General features: G+C 44.3%; 1 protein-coding gene across 2 annotated transcripts; it reads left to right on the top strand.

The window, feature by feature from the left end:
* The first annotated feature begins 211 nt into the window (after positions 1 to 211).
* GGA3 (golgi associated, gamma adaptin ear containing, ARF binding protein 3) lies at positions 212 to 18,146 on the top strand. Of its 2 annotated transcripts, none has more exons than XM_065735527.1 (17): positions 212 to 256; positions 5,047 to 5,131; positions 5,837 to 5,912; positions 6,395 to 6,493; positions 7,237 to 7,360; positions 8,335 to 8,438; positions 8,953 to 9,033; positions 9,946 to 10,083; positions 10,654 to 10,735; positions 11,222 to 11,338; positions 11,933 to 12,202; positions 13,051 to 13,118; positions 13,695 to 14,017; positions 14,505 to 14,770; positions 14,947 to 15,116; positions 15,842 to 15,952; positions 17,121 to 18,146. In XM_065735527.1, exons 1-17 carry the CDS (start codon positions 217 to 219, stop codon positions 17,229 to 17,231), a joined length of 2,265 nt encoding a protein of 754 aa, XP_065591599.1. In that variant the 5' UTR covers positions 212 to 216; the 3' UTR covers positions 17,232 to 18,146. The 2 variants fall into 2 exon arrangements, with proteins under 2 accessions (XP_065591599.1, XP_065591600.1); XM_065735528.1 differs by lacking the exon at positions 212 to 256 and adding an exon at positions 4,465 to 4,480.
* Positions 18,147 to 18,186: the final 40 nt, after the last annotated feature.

Here is an 18,186-nt window from a genome sequence, read left to right as displayed (position 1 = left end):
CGCTTGGCGGACAGAGAGGAGAAAACGCACCGAACAGCGGCGTTCTGCTCAGAGCCGCGGCCCTGCGGGTGTCTGCCGCCGGTGCTGCGGGTCTGGTGCGGGCGGCAGCGGGAATCGAACACCCGAACTTCGCAGCTCCCGCACGCGGCACCGAACCCCCCGCGACGCACGGGCGGGGCGGGGCGGGGCGGGGCGGGGCGCGGGCCCGGCGGCATCATGGCGGAGGCGGAAGGGGAGAGCTTGGAGTCGTGGCTGAGTGAGTAGCGCGGGCCCGAGTCCGCCCAGCCCTTCTTCCTTCTTTCCTTCTCAGCCCCGTCCCCACCCGCTCCTGGTGCCGTTACCGCGGCGGCCTGTCCCCGCTGTATCCTGTCCTTTCGCGTGGGTCTGCGTCGGCCCGGCGCAGTTGCGGGGCTCCCCGCGGCAGTGCGCTCCCGCGTTCTGCGGCCGCGTCTCCGAGCGGAAGGGCCGTGCTCTGCGCCCGGCGGCTCTACGGGGGGGACGGGGGAGAGTTGTGGATGTGCGCTGAGTGCGCTGGGGAGCTGCGGACGGCGGTGCTTTAAAATCCGTTGTTAGGGAATACTGTTTTGTAACAGCCCGGCGCTGGGCGCTTCCAGGGCCCTGTGCGGCTCGGCCGGGTTAGGGATTGCTTTGCAGGTATTCCGAGCACGGGGACTTCCGCCGCTGTGCCTCCGCGGTTTGTTCCCCGCGTGTCGGTGCCGTCCTCGCGGCAGCGCGGGGCTGAGCGGAGCTCCCGCGGGTGGGAGCTGGGCAGGGAGCTGCGCAAGTGGTAGAGGCTGCCACAGCCGTGGGACGTGGGTGGGGGCATGGGTCCAGTGGTATGATCTTTGTGGTCTTTTCCAGTTCTGTGTTTCCCCAAAATATTTCAGAATTTAAAATCTGTTATGCTTTTCGAGTCACGGTTCTGTTAAGATCGATTAATTCTTGTTCCTTCTTCATTTGTTTATACCAAATTTAAATCAGTACGTGTTATTGTCATCGCTTAGAGGAGTTATTGGCTACAGGACATTTCCAGCCCTCACTTGCTTTACATCGATCCCTTCTGTCCCTTCGTTGTAGTGCTCCTGCTCTGAACTCCCACACTTTTTCAGTATCTCTCTTTTAAATTGTAGCTGGTGAGACATGCAAAGAAACACCCACATCTCTTCCTTCTAATGTTCCTGTGAGCAGGACTGGCGCACCACATTCAGCGCATGTGTGAAAATATCTACAGAAGGAAGGATATTTTGGGTTGTGCAGCCTAGAAAGCTCTCTGGCTGCTTTTGTGGTTTTTTTTTTTGTTGTTTTCTTTTTGTTTTTAGTTGTGGAAGTTGAGAGAGAATAACATTCTGTTTGCATGGTCACTGAAGCTCTGTCACTGGGGAACATGCTGAAGAGCAGCATTACAAGGCACTTCCTTGTTGCAAGCTTTGTTGCCTGCTTCTGTTGCAGCAAGCCTTATTGCAGAGCTGTGTGTGTTTTTCAAGGCTTGTTGCTCTCTCATTTAAGATAAAACTTGAATGCCTGGTCACTGCTGTGGCGATTTGTGCTGGTGTGGTCGCACGGCTCCGCCCACAGTGGGGAAGCACAGATGGCTCGTAGTACATAACTACTGGAGCAACCACGCAGACGAGGAAGGCAGAGTGCAGAGGCTGTGCATCTGAGTGCTCTTCCCAGGTCTTCTAAGGTTATTTTTCATGTAACTCTCAATAAGATGTACTGTGTGTAACTCTAACCTTGAGGGGTGCGTGCCCCTGCTGTGCCCTTTATAAAAGAGAAGGGTAAGAGCTGCTTGGCAGCACAGCAAGCTTCCCGGTCACAAGAAAGTGCCAAATTCAGCAGCAGTGCAGTTCAGCCTTCCAGCTGCCCTATCTTTACCATCAGGTGGAAACAGAGCTGTGAAGTAACACCATCCTCATGTCCTAGTGCTGTGCTTCAGCCTGTGATGATCTAGCATCTTCCTCTTCTGTCTCATTTCAGGCAACTGGGGTGAGTGAAGGTGATCCTTCCTGTTTTCTTCCCACCTGCAGGCTCTTCCTTTGCACTTAGTTGCAATAAAAGAGAAGGTTAGAAAATAGCATTGATTGTGCAAGCGTGGCTGGATCCTTTGACTTCAGTGCTGCCTGTTCTGCTGCTTCCAAAAGGAAGCTTATTGTATCAGTGCCAGGGCTTAGGCACTGTGCAGGTACCTAATAGATGCAGATGAATAATGTATTCCAATTTTCTTTGTTTCTTTTTCTTTTCTTTTTTTCTCTTGTGTTGCTAAGGGCCAACATTCTGCTGCATCTCCATAGGATACAGACAGAATCCAAATGGAGGACTCTGGTAGGATTGGACAGAGTATTCCCCATTCATGTGCTGAGCCTGAGCTGGGGAAGGGTTTCACAGGATGACTTTTGTCTCAACTCTATAGAGAAATAAATGCAAGAAAATACAAGTGTTCATTAACAGTCAATTAGTATTCCATGGCTCTTTGCTTTCCGAAGTTGTTGCTCGATATGGAAAATGAGGGCCTTTGTTTCACATCTATTGCTGCATCTGAATGTTGGCTCATTAGTATTTCAAGATTTAGCAGAACAAATGGGTGCTGAATGGCTCTGATGCTTAGGTCAAGTATGAAGTAACTTTACATGCACTAAATGAAGTGTTGTCTAACAGCTAGGGCAGAGATGGTGACAGGACAGGTTTGGGGCAGAAACTGTTTTTTCCTGGCTATTTCAACAGAGATGCCAAGATATTCCAGGGCACCAAGCTCTTCCCTCCAGAAGCAGTCCTTTTGTGGAAGGGTTAGACTTCGTTTGTAAGGCAGTGCAGAGGAGCTTCCCACACACTTCTAAAGTTTTCTGCATAAAAATAGAGTATTGTAGATTATTTCTTCATTAACATGATGCAGCTACAGGTGGGGACATGCTGAAAAGGGTAAGGGAGGAAAACTGCCTTGCCTGGGATGTGCTCAGCACCGGTGAGGCCGCACCTCGAGGACTGCGCTCAGCTCTGGGCTTCTCTCTACAGGAAAGACATTGAGGCCCAGTGTTTCTCTCTGTGTTTGAAGAAGGGCAGCGAAGCTGAGAAGGGTCTGGAACAGAACTCTTGTGCGGGGAAACTGAGGGAGCTGGGATTGTTCAGTGTGGAGGAGGCTCAGGGGCAACCTCATCGCGCTCTGCAGTGACCTGCAGGGAGGCTGTGGTCTCTTCCTCCATGTCATGGTGATAGGATGGGGGAATGGCTTCAAGTTGTGCCAGGGGAGGTTCAGGTCGGATGTTAGGAAATAGTTCTTCTCCAGGGGAGTGCTCAGGCACTGGAATGGGCCGCACGGGGTGGGGGGGGAAGTGTTCAAGAAACAGTTAGGTGTTGTACTGAGGGACATGGTTCAGTGGGAAGGACTGGACGATCTTGGAGGTCTTTTCCAACACTGGTGATTCTATGTTTCTGTTAGCATGGCTTGTACTGAGATTGAGCACATCAGTTGACATATTTGTTCACTCTGGGCAGTATAAGAACACATTGATCCTCAGAGCCAGGGCAAAGCTGCTGATCAAGATTAACACATGGAAGTTTTGTGAGTGTTAGAAATCAGGAGTTGCTTCACAAGGAAGCTAGCTTCTCTTCACTGATACCTCTCTCCTGGGAATTTTCTGTTGTTATATTCAAAAAAAGAAAAGGAATCTGAATCCAAATTAAGTGTGTAAAATAATCAAAGATCATTCCAAGAAATCCTTGGAATGTTTAGAGCAACTTTAAAATCAAACGCTTGACGAGGAAATGTTGCTTACATTTTTCTATCTTTACCATATCCTTCTCCTTATTTTGGGATGCATAACCGACAGAAAGATTTAATGTGCTTGTTTGTACTCTTCCTGTATTTTTTAAATAAATTCCTTTAGCTCTGGCCAAGAGCCGTGTTTCTTTCGTCTTGGCCTGCAGAGCAGCAGAACTGTTTCAGAGCACAATGGTATTTGACTTGCCTGAAAATATTTTAGATTGTTGCAAGGCTGTGTTTTCGTGATGCTTCTGGGGTGCTCAGCAGCCGTGAGTGTGGTATGGTTTAACTGCCACATATGTTTCTAACAATTGCCTGTATTTCATCCTGTGCTCTATACTGTTTGGCCAAGTAATGCGTTCTCTGTCTATTTCCATTGTATTCAAATCTTAAGAAGTGCTTTCTTAAATGCCATTAGGTGTTTAAGCCATTAGGTAGCACAGTTTTTCTTACAAGAAAGAAAAGTCATCACGTCCTGTAATCTCATCTGGAAGATTAGATTAATGCAGGAATCTTGGCTGCTGTAAATTCACTGGTCCATCTGAGCCAAGTAAAACTCATGGAGAAGATGCTTTCGAAACAAAAAGACGTGCTGATAGCCTCAGGTTTCTGCAGTCAGTGTGATAGGAGGGATCCTGGTGTTTGAGGGAGGATCTGTCAGTAGCACGTCACACAGTCAGTGTAGCATCTCTCTAGGCATCCAGGATTTGAATTCCCGTTCAGGTACAGGCTGTGATGGTTATTGCTTGCAAGAACAACTCAATGTATAATAGTAAATTTCAATTCATTGTTCCCAGGAGAAACGCTGAGGCATCTAACAGATCACCTGATGCTCTAAAACAAGCGTCCATGGTAAATGTCTGATACTAAACATCTGATCTTACAGCTCTTACTGCTACAAAACTCCCATGCAATACCAAAATTATTTCCCGTGTAAAAAATCCAAGGGTTTTAGCCTCTAAAGACTTTAATGTTATAACCAAATAACACTTCAAGCAGGGGAGCTCAAATACTTTCTCTCATACTCTCATTTACGATATGGAAGTTGCGTGTTTTCAAGTGTTTTATGTTTGGCTTTTTTTTTTTTTTTTGGAGTTCTGTGGTTCTCAATGGATATTTGGGTGCCTCAGCTTACATATATCTTTTCCCCTGATCAGGTGTGGCATGTGTGAACTTTCTTCATTTTGTAGTTGGTAAGGGATGTCACAGGCTTTTCTCTAGGAAGTGTATGACTTTTATACTGTTTCTTTTTGCTTGAGCGGTAACATCTTCTCTTTTCCTTGCCAAAGATAAAGCGACTAACCCATCTAACAGGCAAGAAGACTGGGAATACATCATTGGATTCTGTGACCAGATCAACAAAGAGCTTGAAGGGTGGGTGTCCTGAACCTCTTTAGATTTAGTAATTAAACATGCTCAATTTAAAACGTCATTTGATCATCAGAGTTTCATACTGGCCTTCTGTAAATACTGATATTGCAAAGAAGATTGACAACAAAAGAGACAAAGTGCTGCAAAGTTTGCCTTTTCTTATTTGAAGGGCAGCATGGTTTACTTGCAGACTAAGCACTAGGCAAATGTGAATCCTGACTGCCTCTTGTCAGCCTCTGCTGCTGCTGAGTTCTCATCCAGCCAAACTCATCCTGGTTTGCAGTTTGTAAAATGGAGTTATAACTCTTAGTGCTTCACATCATTAAAATCTGTACAAGGAAACCTCCTGGGTCACAACATTCCTGTGAGCTTAGTTGGAAATTTTTTCCTTCTGGAAGAAGGAAATTAATGTATGACTAATGATGTGGTTTCCTGGGCTTGGGCACTGTACTGGGTGTTGTTTGGGCCATCCCAGGGAGGACTCTGGAATTGCTTTTGGACTAGCAGCCCTACTTCCTTTTATACATGCAAACAACCATGTTTACAGAGGTGCCCTGAAGATTTTTTGTTAACCTAAAAGTACTAAATTATATTTATTTTAATCATATGAAAAGCCTCTCATTTAAGCAGCAGAATTTGTGAGAGCCTGAAAATCCCTTGCTGTGTTTGCCTGCGCTTTGTTTGTAATGAGCATCTGCCTCGTTTCAGGCCACAGATAGCTGTGAGACTCCTGGCTCATAAGATCCAGTCACCACAGGAATGGGAGGCAGTCCAAGCCTTGACAGTAGGTCATCTTTGCCACCTCTCTCCAAACCAGTTACATGGCATTTGGCATCTTCCATGCAGAGTGTGAGAGGAGCACAGTGTGTGTTAGTGGGGCTAGCTGGGGCTAATTCTGGGGCTGGATTCCCTGTTTTTCCTCTGCTGGGAGGAAGCATGCTTGCCAAGCATGTGTGTTCATATTATTCAGTAGCAATAGAGAAGTCTTTGTTTTGTTAGTTTCAGCTGCTTTCCTTTGTTACTCTCAGGTAACACTTGTGTTTCTTGTTGTGAACCCTAATAGGGAGGTAACTGACTCATAAGTAGATTGCTGGGAGTGGAGGAGTTGCTGCAGCCATTCTTGGTGTGTTGCCTAAAGATTGGGGGTTCACGCGTGTAGCCCATTCACAGGGCTCCTTCAGCTCCCCTGTTGGCAGAACACATCTAAGCTGTTACTGTAGGGTTTTGGTGTTTGCTTCAACTCTTGTTTTTGTTACTTGAATGCAGGTGCTGGAAGCTTGTATGAAGAACTGTGGGAGAAGATTTCATAATGAAGTAGGAAAGTTTCGCTTTTTGAATGAATTAATAAAAGTTGTGTCTCCAAAGGTTAGTCCCTGAGCCTTGCTGCTGCACTGACTTTTTGACTGGCCTTCACGAGCAGCAGGCAACATCCAAAATGTTTCTGTCTGCTTCATGGCATTCATTAGTGTATATTCAATGAGCATTTGTTTGTTAATCTTCTTGTGTGCTCTTCTTACGTTTTTCTCAGTAAGTTGTGCTTATTTACTATTAATGTATAACCCTTACACTGTTATAAAAGCCCTTGTGTTATATGAAGCATTAAGCCATTGACTTTTTGGTGATTTTTCCTTGTTTCCTTTGTTTAATACTGTATTTCGGTGGGGGGGGGGGGAATCACCTAAGCATCAGTGGTGTGGAGATGTCATGCAGGAGTTAGGGCGTGAGATTTGGCACAGAGTTGTAATCTCACTGCTACCAATTTGTCATAAAGAGTGCCAGGGCAATCCTTCAGTATCCACAATCGGTTTAGTGTGGCAAAAAATAGATGGAAACACCTCAAGGCATAGTTAATACAGTGAAATACTGCAAAATTCCTTCCCATGAAGACAGTGGGGAAGGTGCAGTATCTGTATTGGAATAAATTTTAAATAGCAAAAGTTTGAAACTAATATAATATCTGTTCTTTCTTTTGCTGAGGATAATCACAAAGACTTTGTTCACTGTTACTTCAGAAAAGTTAGAGAAACATTTTCTCTTCTTAACTAGGACAGACTAGGATCTAGGACACTTTATTATACACTTTATCTCCATCTTTTTCTCACTCTTAGTATCTGGGAGATCGGGTCTCAGAGAAAGTGAAGACCAAAGTCATCGAATTGCTGTATAGCTGGACAGTGGCATTGCCAGAAGAATATAAAATCAAAGATGCATACTACATGCTGAAGCGACAAGGTAGGAAGTCATTTGTCCGTTCTTTCTAGCCTGTGTCTGTAAGCAGGAGTGGCACAAAACATAAAAACTTCTAATGATATTAGCAGACTGAGAGGACTTGGTACAAGGAAAGAATTCCCTGAAACACTGAGGAAGCTACTCGCTGTCTCCCCAACTCAGGGACTGGGTTGGCCTTTTATTTGCATTTAATATTCACTTAGATTATTGAAATGCCTTGCAAATGCTTTTGTTTGGATTGGTAGGGCTTTCCATGCCCTTCCTCCCACCCCTGTTCTGGAACTAGTCTTTAAACAATTTAAGGTCAGTTTGAAGTGAAATAAGATCATTCTGTAGCTTTTTGTGTTCTTTTAACCATATCACATTACAATCATACCTTTAGACTAATACAAATTTACTGTGTAGGCAAAGTGGAAGAAGCTAATTTGAGGAGCACTTGGCTTCAAAAAAATGATAAAATATTTCTAGGAAAACTTCTGGGAGTAGAGCACAAATCTAGGCATTTGGCAACAGGACAAGCAGAAAGCTTGGCTCTTCCACTGCTCGTGATTAGGAATCTGCTCACCACTCCAGCTTGCAATGCTGTCTGTATTCCTGCTCAGCTCAGTTATAGAAACAAATGTTGTGCCCTTGAGTCTGCACAAAGTTAGGTTGTCTGGGACTTTGTAAAGTGGTTCAATAGCTGATGTGAAAGAGGAAAAGACAAATAGCAGAGGACTATTGATTATACTGGCTTAAACAGTATGGAGATGGCAAAACAGTTGCTGGGGTTTTGGCCTTTATCAAAGAAAATGTTTTTTGTTTTTTCTGGTTAGTGTGCTCACTGATTTTTGATGCTATCTTGTGTGATGGAATGATGCTGTAGCATCAATGGACAGTTTGGCTGCTTGCTTACTTTGGTGACAGCACGTGAATAAAAGGGTATACTGCCAGACCTGACTGCACTGCAAATCCTTGTGGGTTCCCTCTGCTTTCAGGAATTGTAATGTTCGATCCTGTGATTCCTGTGGACAAAATCCTGATCCCTTCTCCACCACCTCGTCCCAAAAACCCTGTGTTTGATGATGAGGAGAAATCCAAGGTATAGTGAAAGCTTGTATCGTAATCACTAAGCGAAAGTAATTACTTAATTTGTGTTTAGAATAAGGAAGGAAAGTACACTAATTCAGCTTTTATTTTTGGGGAGGTGTTCTGTACTTCCAAAGAATTCATTGGTTTGAACATAACTACTTTGTCCGTACAGGCTAAGACCTGTCTGTGTTATGGTTATGTGGTTATCCCTTGTTAAGGTGCCATCCTGCTGTAATATTAGCAGGCAAGGAATGCTTCACAAACAGGGCCAGAAATCATATACAGGAGGAATAGTTGTCTAATGTCAAGTCTCTCAAGACATGAGAGCATGTACGTCCTGTTTAGAAGCAAGAATAGCAACTTGTATAAAACAATAAACCCTTACATGGCTCCTGGTAAAGTCACTGTAACTGTGAAAGCAGTGTGAGCTGTATATCTTTTTCCACGAATTGTTTCCTTAATTTTTTCTTGCAAATTCTGTTTGCCAGTCTTTGCTTCCCAAATATCCCCTTCTTGTCTGACAGCTTCTAGCCAGACTGTTGAAAAGTAAAAACCCAGACGATTTACAAGAGGCCAACAAGCTTATTAAATCCATGGTAAAAGAGGTAAGAAATTCCTGTAGGATTGGACCCAGTCAGTGGTGTTCTTTATAAGTTTTAAACAATTTGATCCAAAATTGTTGGAGAGCTTTAGCATCACGTGAATGTCAGATACTTAGTTTCTCAGGTTTCAGAACTCTTGTGTTAGTAACATTCCATAGGTAACTGAATGAGACTTTTAGTGACTTCCAAATTCTTATTGTTTGCTGAAAACCTCTTAAGACTACTAACTTGCAGGTTAGTTCAGGTGATTAGTGGCATAAAAGGATGCCAGCTGATGACTTAACAGCACCATGTGAAATAAATACTTAGGTAATTTTGCCCCTGGCTCACAGCTGGGGGGTGTTTGTATTACAGAAATGTCTGCAGTTGGTGCACTTGATGGGACAGGGCAAAAAGGTGTGAAAATTGAACTGAACGTTGTGTTGAAAGTAGCTACTTTCATGTCACTTTAGATGCTTTTTCCATGAGAATTTGGTGGAAACACCACTGTACCACTTCTGGTTGATGAGGACCGAGTCATCAGAGTGAGTCTTCTCTGGGCCTCATGGAAGTACCTTCCTGTTTGCAGAGCTGCGATACATCCGCACAGGGCAGTCATTACAAACCTGAAGTCCAGGAAATGACTCACTGTGATTCCAGACAAATATATATATATATATATATATATATATATAGCTTCTAGACTGAATAGAATGTATAGATTATTGAAATGTTTCCATTCAAGCTTCCCCTGCCTCTGAGGTGGGGTAGACTCTCCTACTTTCAGTTGTTTTTGTTCTGATGCACTTCTTTTGTTTTGTTTGTTTTTGATAGCTTAACCTTAAATAAAAATTGCCTGATACGATTTACAGATAACACCTACTGTTGTGGACCTTTAAGGAAAGCTTACTTTTCATGTCTCTTTACATCCTGAAGGATGAGGCTCGGATTCAAAAAGTGACAAAGCGTATGCACACTCTGGAGGAAGTAAATAACAATGTGAAACTGCTGAACGAGATGTTGGTTCATTACAGCAAAGAGGACTCATCAGAGGCTGATAGAGAGCTCATGAAGGTGGGTCTGAGCTGCTGCTTCCCAGAACTAGTACAGTCAGTCCTTTGTTCTTTTTCAGATTTTGAATTTTTTAAAAGATTACAAACATTGCAATAAAATGGAGAGCAGTAACAAGAAACAAAAGCATTTGTTGGAAACAGTTGTTTAATAGCCATGTTATTAAAGACTTTTCACCAAAGGACGCTGTACTTTGTAAGGACAGTGGATAAGAGCTCTCTTGCATGTGATTGAAGTCAGATATGGCTGTTCTCCAAAGATTCAGCGTAGTAGAATTTTAAAGGTGTGATTTCTGATTCTTGCTCCTTCTGGGGCATGCTGATTGCTGATAATAACTGTCCCTCACAGCACTGGATAGGTAGAACACAGCAGAAAATGTCTTTCCCTATAGATAGCATTACCAGATTGGGAGAACATCAAGAAGATGAAAATCAAACAACTAGCTTGTCCAGCACAGGGAGGCTGTTTGTTCTGGGCTTTCCAGAGAATGCTTGGGAAGTTGTTCTGTGCTGACTGGTGTTGCTGACAGTGCCTCCTGGTTGATTAGACCTTTGTCATAATTTTTCTTCCCAGGAGCTCTGTGAAAGGTGTGAAACCAAAAGACGGACGTTATTCAAGCTAGCCAGTGAGACAGAGGATAATGACAGCAGCTTGGGTAAAATAAGCTACACTTCTCCTTTTTAACTGCTGTTGTGACGTGTGACTGTTCAGGGGTTGAGCAAGGGAATGGCTGCTGTAAAGATGCCTCTTCACTGTGGAGAGCTTTGCTTTGGGCAAGCAGATAAAAGACAAGGTTCTTGCCTCTTTATGCTTATCGTTTATGTTCAGACAAAGGCCTGACATTATTAGTGGGAGGCTGGGAAATATGGGACAGCTACTGTTTTAGAAGGGGAAGAGAGTTATGTGCAGAACAAAACCTTGGAGTCATTTTCACTGTTACTGTGTATGTAATATGTATGGACCTAGAAAGGTCAGGGTCTTGCTTAGAGAAGAGTGTCACAGAACAGGCAGTAGTGGAATTTGTAGCCAAATAATTGTGCTTTTCTTGCTAATTATGTAGCTGATATCTGAGTATTCTCAGCATTAGTAAGAGCAAAGTGACTGAAATGTTGAAGGTTGTGTTTATCTCCCTTTCATGTAGGAGATATTCTGCAGGCTAGTGATAACTTATCTCGTGTGATCAATTCCTATAAAAAAACAGTAGAGGGGCAAGTGATCAATGGTGAAGTGGATCTCCATGTGATCTCAGGAGTGGAAGGTGAGTTCGTGGGAAGCCAACTATTTTATTTGGAATCCTGAAATTTTAAATATTTTAGGCAGGGTTTCCTATTCTTGTAAAGTTGTCTTGATGGTTCCTCTGGCCAACAGTTTCTGAAGAAGTGGGACAAGGCAGCTCAAAAGAGGTGGGTAAGCAGTGCTGCATTCTCCATTACTTATAGACTACTCCAAAATACAGAGGGAATTCTAGATCCAGACAGTATATATTACTTGACTCTGTCCCTCTGGTAGCTTTGATTTATTATGGTTTTGTAGGGTCTCACAATGTCTTCTCTGAGCTCAAAAGATTTTGAGAAGATTATGAATTATGTTTCAAGAAATGCTGGGGAAAGAGCAGTGACTGGAGCAGGCAGGTGCTGCTTTCAGGTGGAAGTTTCCTAAGCATCTGGGTTGATTTAAGTAAATGGTTAGATGGGTGCCAGGTGGGCTTTCTCCTTTGTAAGAGTCATGAATCACAATTAAGTGCGGATCTAAGTTACCTAAACCATCTCTCTGATAGTTTCTTCTGTACAGTGTTCTTGCTCTGAGCCTTTTGCTTTCCCTCCTAGTCGTGCTTATTTCCTGTTCACTACAGGGAGTAATTCTACAAGTAACCTCAACACCCTCATTGACCTTGCTGGACTGGATGTCAGCAGCACCCCACCACCTGCAGTGCCACCCACGGCCCTGACACCAGCCCCCACAGCAGCCCCGGTCCCAGCAGAAATCCCCATTCTCCCACCTCCTCCACAGACACTTTCACAATTGCGGAGCAGTTCCTTGAGCCAAGTAGATGCTGCACCCACTCAGCAGAGCAGCACAGCTAACTCTCTTTCCTTGCTGGATGAGGAGCTTCTGTGTTTAGGTAAGACACTGAGGAACCTAGAGAAGGGCTACTCAATCCCTGCCTATCAAAATCCACTTCTTTCCTCCCACCTGAATGTGAGGGTTGGTTAAAAAGAGCATGAAATGCCTTATATTTTGCCCACGCCAGATTTCTCTTGCTCTTGGTTCATCCAGAAGGTTACTTAGTGAGTCCTAAGTCTCACTTCTGGTGAAGTTTGAGGAAGGATTGAGAGAATTTGGTGATCCAGGTGGTGCAGATGGGAACAGTAATTTGTGCAGTTTCCAAAACATTTATATTGGGATGTGTTTCCTTTCTGTGATTCTGGTCAGTCTTGCATGTCTTCAGGGCTATTATTTCTCAAGAAGTCCAGAAGATTTCTGAGACACTCACATCATCCTACGTATAAGAGCTGGTCTGTGAGTTAGTATTTAATTTTGATGTTCACAGAGTAGGCTTCAAATGAAAATAACCACTGAGTGCAATTGCAGTCTGATCTCTGTGGATCCTTGAACGTGCAGACTGCAGTTTGGTACTGATTTCACTGCTGACTTTGTGGCTCTACTAAAGAGAAAGTTGCCTTAAGGGGGTTGTTTAGAGGAGCCTGCAGAATGCCTGCCTTTGAAGCCCAGATATGAATAGCAGGAGATGCTGTAAATCGTGATGAATTAGAAGAGCTGCACACAGGGGATTGGCTACTGGTGCTGTTGGTCTCTTCATCAGTGTAGACTTGCAATCCATTTTGTTCTTTCATTAGGTTTTTGGGCTGTGGCAGTGCTGAATCAAGTAGTTTAACACTGAAATGACTACCATGGTACGCAGCCTAACTCATTTTCTACTGGTTACCTACTCGTTATTTTTCCTTTCAGGCTTGAATGACCCAGCCCCTGCAGCAGGGAAGGAGACGTCAGAAAACAACCAGTGGAGCATGTTTGAGGTAGAAAGAATTTCTCAGGGAAAGAAAGGGAAGTCTTGCCATTGTGGGAGGTTTTGTGACACATTCTGTCACCTTAGAGAAACATTACATGCAAGCAGAGAGGTTGCTGCTACTGAGGGGAAGTCTGGGTTAACCCCAATGGAGTACATCTCTCTCCCTCTGTAACAGTGTGTATGGGAACTGTTGAATCACGGCCTGAACCACTGATTGGTCACCTGAGGTGAGCACCGAGTCAGCCATGGGGGCACAGGTGGAGGTGATACACCTGTGTGATTGGAAGGGGTGGAGCCTGGCTCCACCTCTCCCAAACCCCATTTAAGGGCTGACCACCATTAGGGAAGGATCTCTTCTTGGAGATCCCTCCCACATGGAGACCACAGCGAACCTTTATCATCTTAAAGGTGAGCCACCTTCTTTTGCTTACTATTTGTGTGCCATCTATATAGATCTACTGAAATATACCATCTTTCATACTATTTTTGAGTGCCATCCTTGGGGATTATTTACCCTATGCAGTGCCACCCCTACAGTAGGGGGTAGCAGTGAGTTAGATCGTGTACTTGTCCTCTCTTGCAGAATGAGCAGTTGGACCTGGATTTCTTTAATCCAAAGACGATGACTGTTGCTTGCAACCCTGCAGGGAACCCTCTTCTCCATCACACATCACAGACCACATGTGGAACATCAGTGACACTGCCCTCTGCTTTCACGGCCTCTCAGACTGCTCCCAGCATGCCTGCACCAAACTCCATACCGTTTGTGTTCTCTGCTGGGCTGGCTGCCCCTGTTGGGCCTTCCAAGACAATTCCAGCTGCTCCTGGGTACTTAAGCTCATCTGTTGGGAGCAGTATGCCACATAAGATGGATGCACTGGGACAATTCCTTGAAGAAGCTAAAGGGTAACTGAAAGTTCTGGACTTCCCTTTGTCTCAGTATTTAGAAAACCAAGCTTGCTGTACTGTCAGGTTCAGAGACAGACATTCAGCTTCAGTTTGGTAATAATTTGTGATTGAGATTTTTACAAACTATTGTGATGGTCTCACCCTCAGCAGAGAAAGGCAAAAACTATCAGGTAGAGCACAATGCTGTTGCCAGATTTTAATTGTGAAATATAAAGTTAAACTGGCTGCTATGGTACAGAGGCCTTTGGCCATCTTAGTCCAGCCTTTCTTTGCCAAGGTGGGACTCCTGCTTTTGTACTGAATTAGAGAGAATTGTGCGTAATCCTACCAACACCATTTTGCTTGTATCTCTGCTTCTTACATTAGACCTTACTGGCTCCAGGCTGCTGCTTTGTCCTTGTGATCTGCTCTTTTCTCCAGGTTTGTGCTAAAATGCCTGCTTCACTTTCAGCTTAATTTTTTTGTGATTTTTTCTGTCTTCCAGGACTGCCACCCAAGGGACGGCAACACCCTCGGTGTTGCCTGGGGTTACTTTGCCAGCCCCTGTCACATCTTCTCCGTTAATAGCACCTGCAGGGCTGCCAGTCACTGCCTCAGGAACATCTCCAGTTCCTTTCCCAAACAGCTGCACTGCTGTCTCAGGGAGCTCTCTCTTCCATTCAGCATCATTCCAGCAGCAAGGCAGTCCTATGAAAGCACCTGAAATTACTTTGGCCAATGTCCATGTTCCTTTGGAATCCATTAAACCTAGTAAGTACCTTCAGGTTTTTCACTGTTCTTTGAACATTTTTTAAAAGCAAGGCTTCCTGACCAAGCTTATGAAGTGGAGAACAGGAGTGAGACACCCCAGCCAAATGTCAATGCTGCTGGAGATTGTTTTCACAGCATATAGACCATGTTCCCCTTCCCTTCTTGCTCTGTGGCAGGCAGTGCCCTCCCAGTGACAGCCTATGACAAGAATGGCTTCCGCATCCTCATGCACTTTGCCAAGGAGTGCCCACCTGGAAGGTCGGACGTGCTGGTTGTGGTAGTTTCAATGCTGAACACAGCACCCCTTCCTGTGAAGAACATTGTGCTTCAGGCTGCTGTACCAAAGGTAAGGGTGCACCGTTCATACCCACAGCACTGTGAATATGCATGTTCAGAAAGGCCTGAGTATGAACTTGGGGACTTAGATTGCAACACCCTGGTTCTACCTTTCTGTATTCTGTGCTCTTCCCATTTCCAAAACATGAATGTAGTTGTTAGAAGCAGAAAACACTAAACAGGACATGAGGACATGTCAAGAACTGCAAGTAGTATGTGTTGTTGCTGGTTTTTTTTGTCTGTCTAAAATCAGTCCAGCTGTGTTTTGGTCATGTAAATGGCTCAGATAGTAAATTAATAGGGCCATTGTGGGTATAAACCCATCCGTAAGGTGTTTGGGAATCAGAATTTTGTGAGGACATCTTAAATTGAAAAAATGTGTTCCTTTCTGGTTGTTATTGCAGCTAATTTTGGATGGCTGATTTGTGTTTTGAAAAGTGTGGTCCAAATGGCCACAGTCTGCTCACTGTTATCAAGCTGCTTGAATTAAAACTTCTGCTGTAAGAGCACTCAGGTAGGAAGGGGTGCAGTGTGTGTTCTGACCCCAGTGCTTTTACTCTGGGCTGACTTGTTGGTCTGCCTGCTCCTATGGTGTTGCGCAAATGGACTGGCTCTTGCCTCCTTGTTCACACATGGTGATTGATTCTCTTCACCTTGGAGGTCTGTTGTTGTCTGCATACATCTTCCACTGTCCTCAGAGGTAGGAGATATTCCATTCTTTTTGTTTGTTTGCAGTCCATGAAAGTGAAGTTGCAGCCACCCTCAGGCACAGAGCTGTCTCCATTCAATCCCATCCAGCCACCTGCTGCCATCACCCAAATCATGCTTTTGGCAAATCCTGCAAAGGTGAGAAGGGTAGACTGTAACAGAGTGGGATTTATCCTGTCATGTTTCAGATTAATATGATGTAAGATGAATTCTTCAGGGAGTTTAGACCAGAAGTATGAGGAAACACAACTCTTAATTCCTAGGTTGCCCTCCAAGAAGCAATTACTGCAGCAGCACATCAGTGGTGTTTCAGTTCAAGGCTTGGGAGGTGCAATACATAATTTCTTCCCCAGTAGATGTTTTCAGCAACGAAAAGCATGAGAAAGCAGTGTACATTTTTTCCCATCAATGAAACAACAACCTTAGAGACCTTAGCTTTAAAGGAGAACAATCAGAGCTGTGTCAGGAGCTTGTCTTAAATCCCATGTGCCCTGGAAGTATTTGCTGTAGTGACACTTAGTGTGGTGTGAAATTAACTGTTTCTCTAGAAAGAGTTCTGCTGTGTTGAGACTATATAGAGCCTGACAGACTTGAACAGAGTGATGTTGAGTCCTGTCCATTCCCTTTGGCATGGTATGAGATGTGCTTGTGATCAGTGAAACAATGTGGTTAATACTTTCCTTTCTGCTTATCACGCTAGGAGTGTGTGAATAGCTGTGGAAACCCTTACTGCAGTTACTCATTTAAGTAGCCTGATGCACAAACCTCAAAGCTGTATGCTAAAGGGGTTGAGAATTACAGCAAAAGTGGCCTTAAAGTATCAGCTGAAATTTGTATCTAAAAGGGGTAAATGTTTGCAGATTGTTGAAAGTTTCACTTTCTTGAAGCATATGGAAATCTGCTATTGAAAGATGGGTTCCTCCTGCTGCTTACTGGGAATTTCGCAGAGAAGAAACTGCTTTGTCTTCCTGCACATGATGCATGATAGAATTTTGAAGATGTTGAACTATTCCAGCATTATTCTTCAGGCTCATTGTAGAGCAGCTGAGCAGTGGATGCTGGCTACGTGTGTAGCAAACTATTACTGCATCTCATTAATGCTTTTCTTCTGCTGTTTCATGCTAAGCAATAAAGTTTTTGTATTTTTAAGTGTGTATGGTAAATAATTCAGGTTACCTTGACCCTCTTCCCTCTGCAGTGTGCAACAGTGTTGGGATTTCTGTAGAGCTGTGATGGTGAACTTTTTTGTTCCAGAACAACTGGGGCTATTCTCACGTGTTGCTCTTGGGTTTTGTGTTTCCCACAGGAGAAGGTGAGGCTGCGATACAGACTGACCTTCACGCTGGGAGACCAGCTTGCCACAGAGGTTGGTGAAGTGGATCAGTTTCCCCCAGTAGAGCTGTGGGGGAATTTATGACCTTGGGACTCTGCCAGAGACTCTGTGACAGGACCAGGAAAGGATCCCACAGGACTGAAATGAATGTGGTGTGGATAGGGGTGCACATGCTATCCACTGGTGATGTTCAGCTTTGTTTACATGTCCTGACCACTCTGCCTGTAGCTTTAGTCCAGAATGTTTTACTCCACGTAAGAAGGAGTCCTGGGACATCTATGACGAGTATGAACTGAACGGCAGGCAGTAACATGTAGTGCTGACTGCTTTTATCTTGGCCTCCGGGTGATTCTGGTTCTATCTTCCACTCTATATTAAACTTGAAGCTATTGTATTTTGAGGGGAGACCTGTCAACAGAAGGAGATTTAAGTTAGTGTGTTCCTGTACTGCTGTCCAGAGATACCTACAGGCTGGCAACACTACCCTGAGCTTCCTCGGTGCAGAGCCCTTAGATGTGTCCTCCCTTGGACTTTTACCTCCTCAGTGCCAGACTAGACCTGCTAAGCATGTTAAGCAATAATGCTGACTCCATGAGGGAATGTTTTATTCTATTTTATTTTTTACACTGAAATGGCACTTAGCTCCCTCCATCTGCTTCATTCCCAGTGGTCAATGTAAGCAGACCCTAACTCCATGTTGTGCAACGCTGCTGTATCTTTAGTTAATGTATTTATTTTATGCTGCCAGCTGCCTCCCTGTTGTATCCATTGGGGCAGCTGGGGCTGTTCTGTTTGTGAATGGCTAAACTGGTCGTTTTGCTGCCTTCATTGCATTCTGCGGTGTGGTGAGGAGGCAAAACTAACCAGTGGAGCTGAAAAGTTGTTTTCAGTGTTGGTGGAGGACAGCACCTGGCTTACAGAAGTGTCTTTTTAGCCACTAATCCAGGGGCAGGCAGAGTGTGCCTCTCAGATCCCTCTCCTGCAGGCAGTTATGTAGTTGAGTACAGCGAAATACAAGATGTAAATAGTAGAGCTATAA

This window comes from Cyrtonyx montezumae, unplaced genomic scaffold, assembly GCF_038088225.1.
Source record: "Cyrtonyx montezumae isolate F1298 unplaced genomic scaffold, pur_monq_1.0 scaffold_19, whole genome shotgun sequence".
Lineage (NCBI taxonomy): Eukaryota > Metazoa > Chordata > Aves > Galliformes > Odontophoridae > Cyrtonyx > Cyrtonyx montezumae.
The sequence above is the reverse complement of the archived record's forward strand: the minus strand, read 5'-3'. Positions and strand labels throughout refer to the sequence as shown.

Excerpts from the sequence above, each read along its gene's own strand:
- GGA3 (XM_065735527.1), top strand. The coding sequence starts at position 217 with ATGGCGGAGGCGGAAGGGGAGAGCTTGGAGTCGTGGCTGA. Across the intron at positions 8,439-8,952 it reads ATGATGAGGAGAAATCCAAG|CTTCTAGCCAGACTGTTGAA; the intron begins GTATAGTGAAAG and ends CTTGTCTGACAG. Across the intron at positions 15,117-15,841 it reads TTCAGGCTGCTGTACCAAAG|TCCATGAAAGTGAAGTTGCA; the intron begins GTAAGGGTGCAC and ends GTTTGTTTGCAG.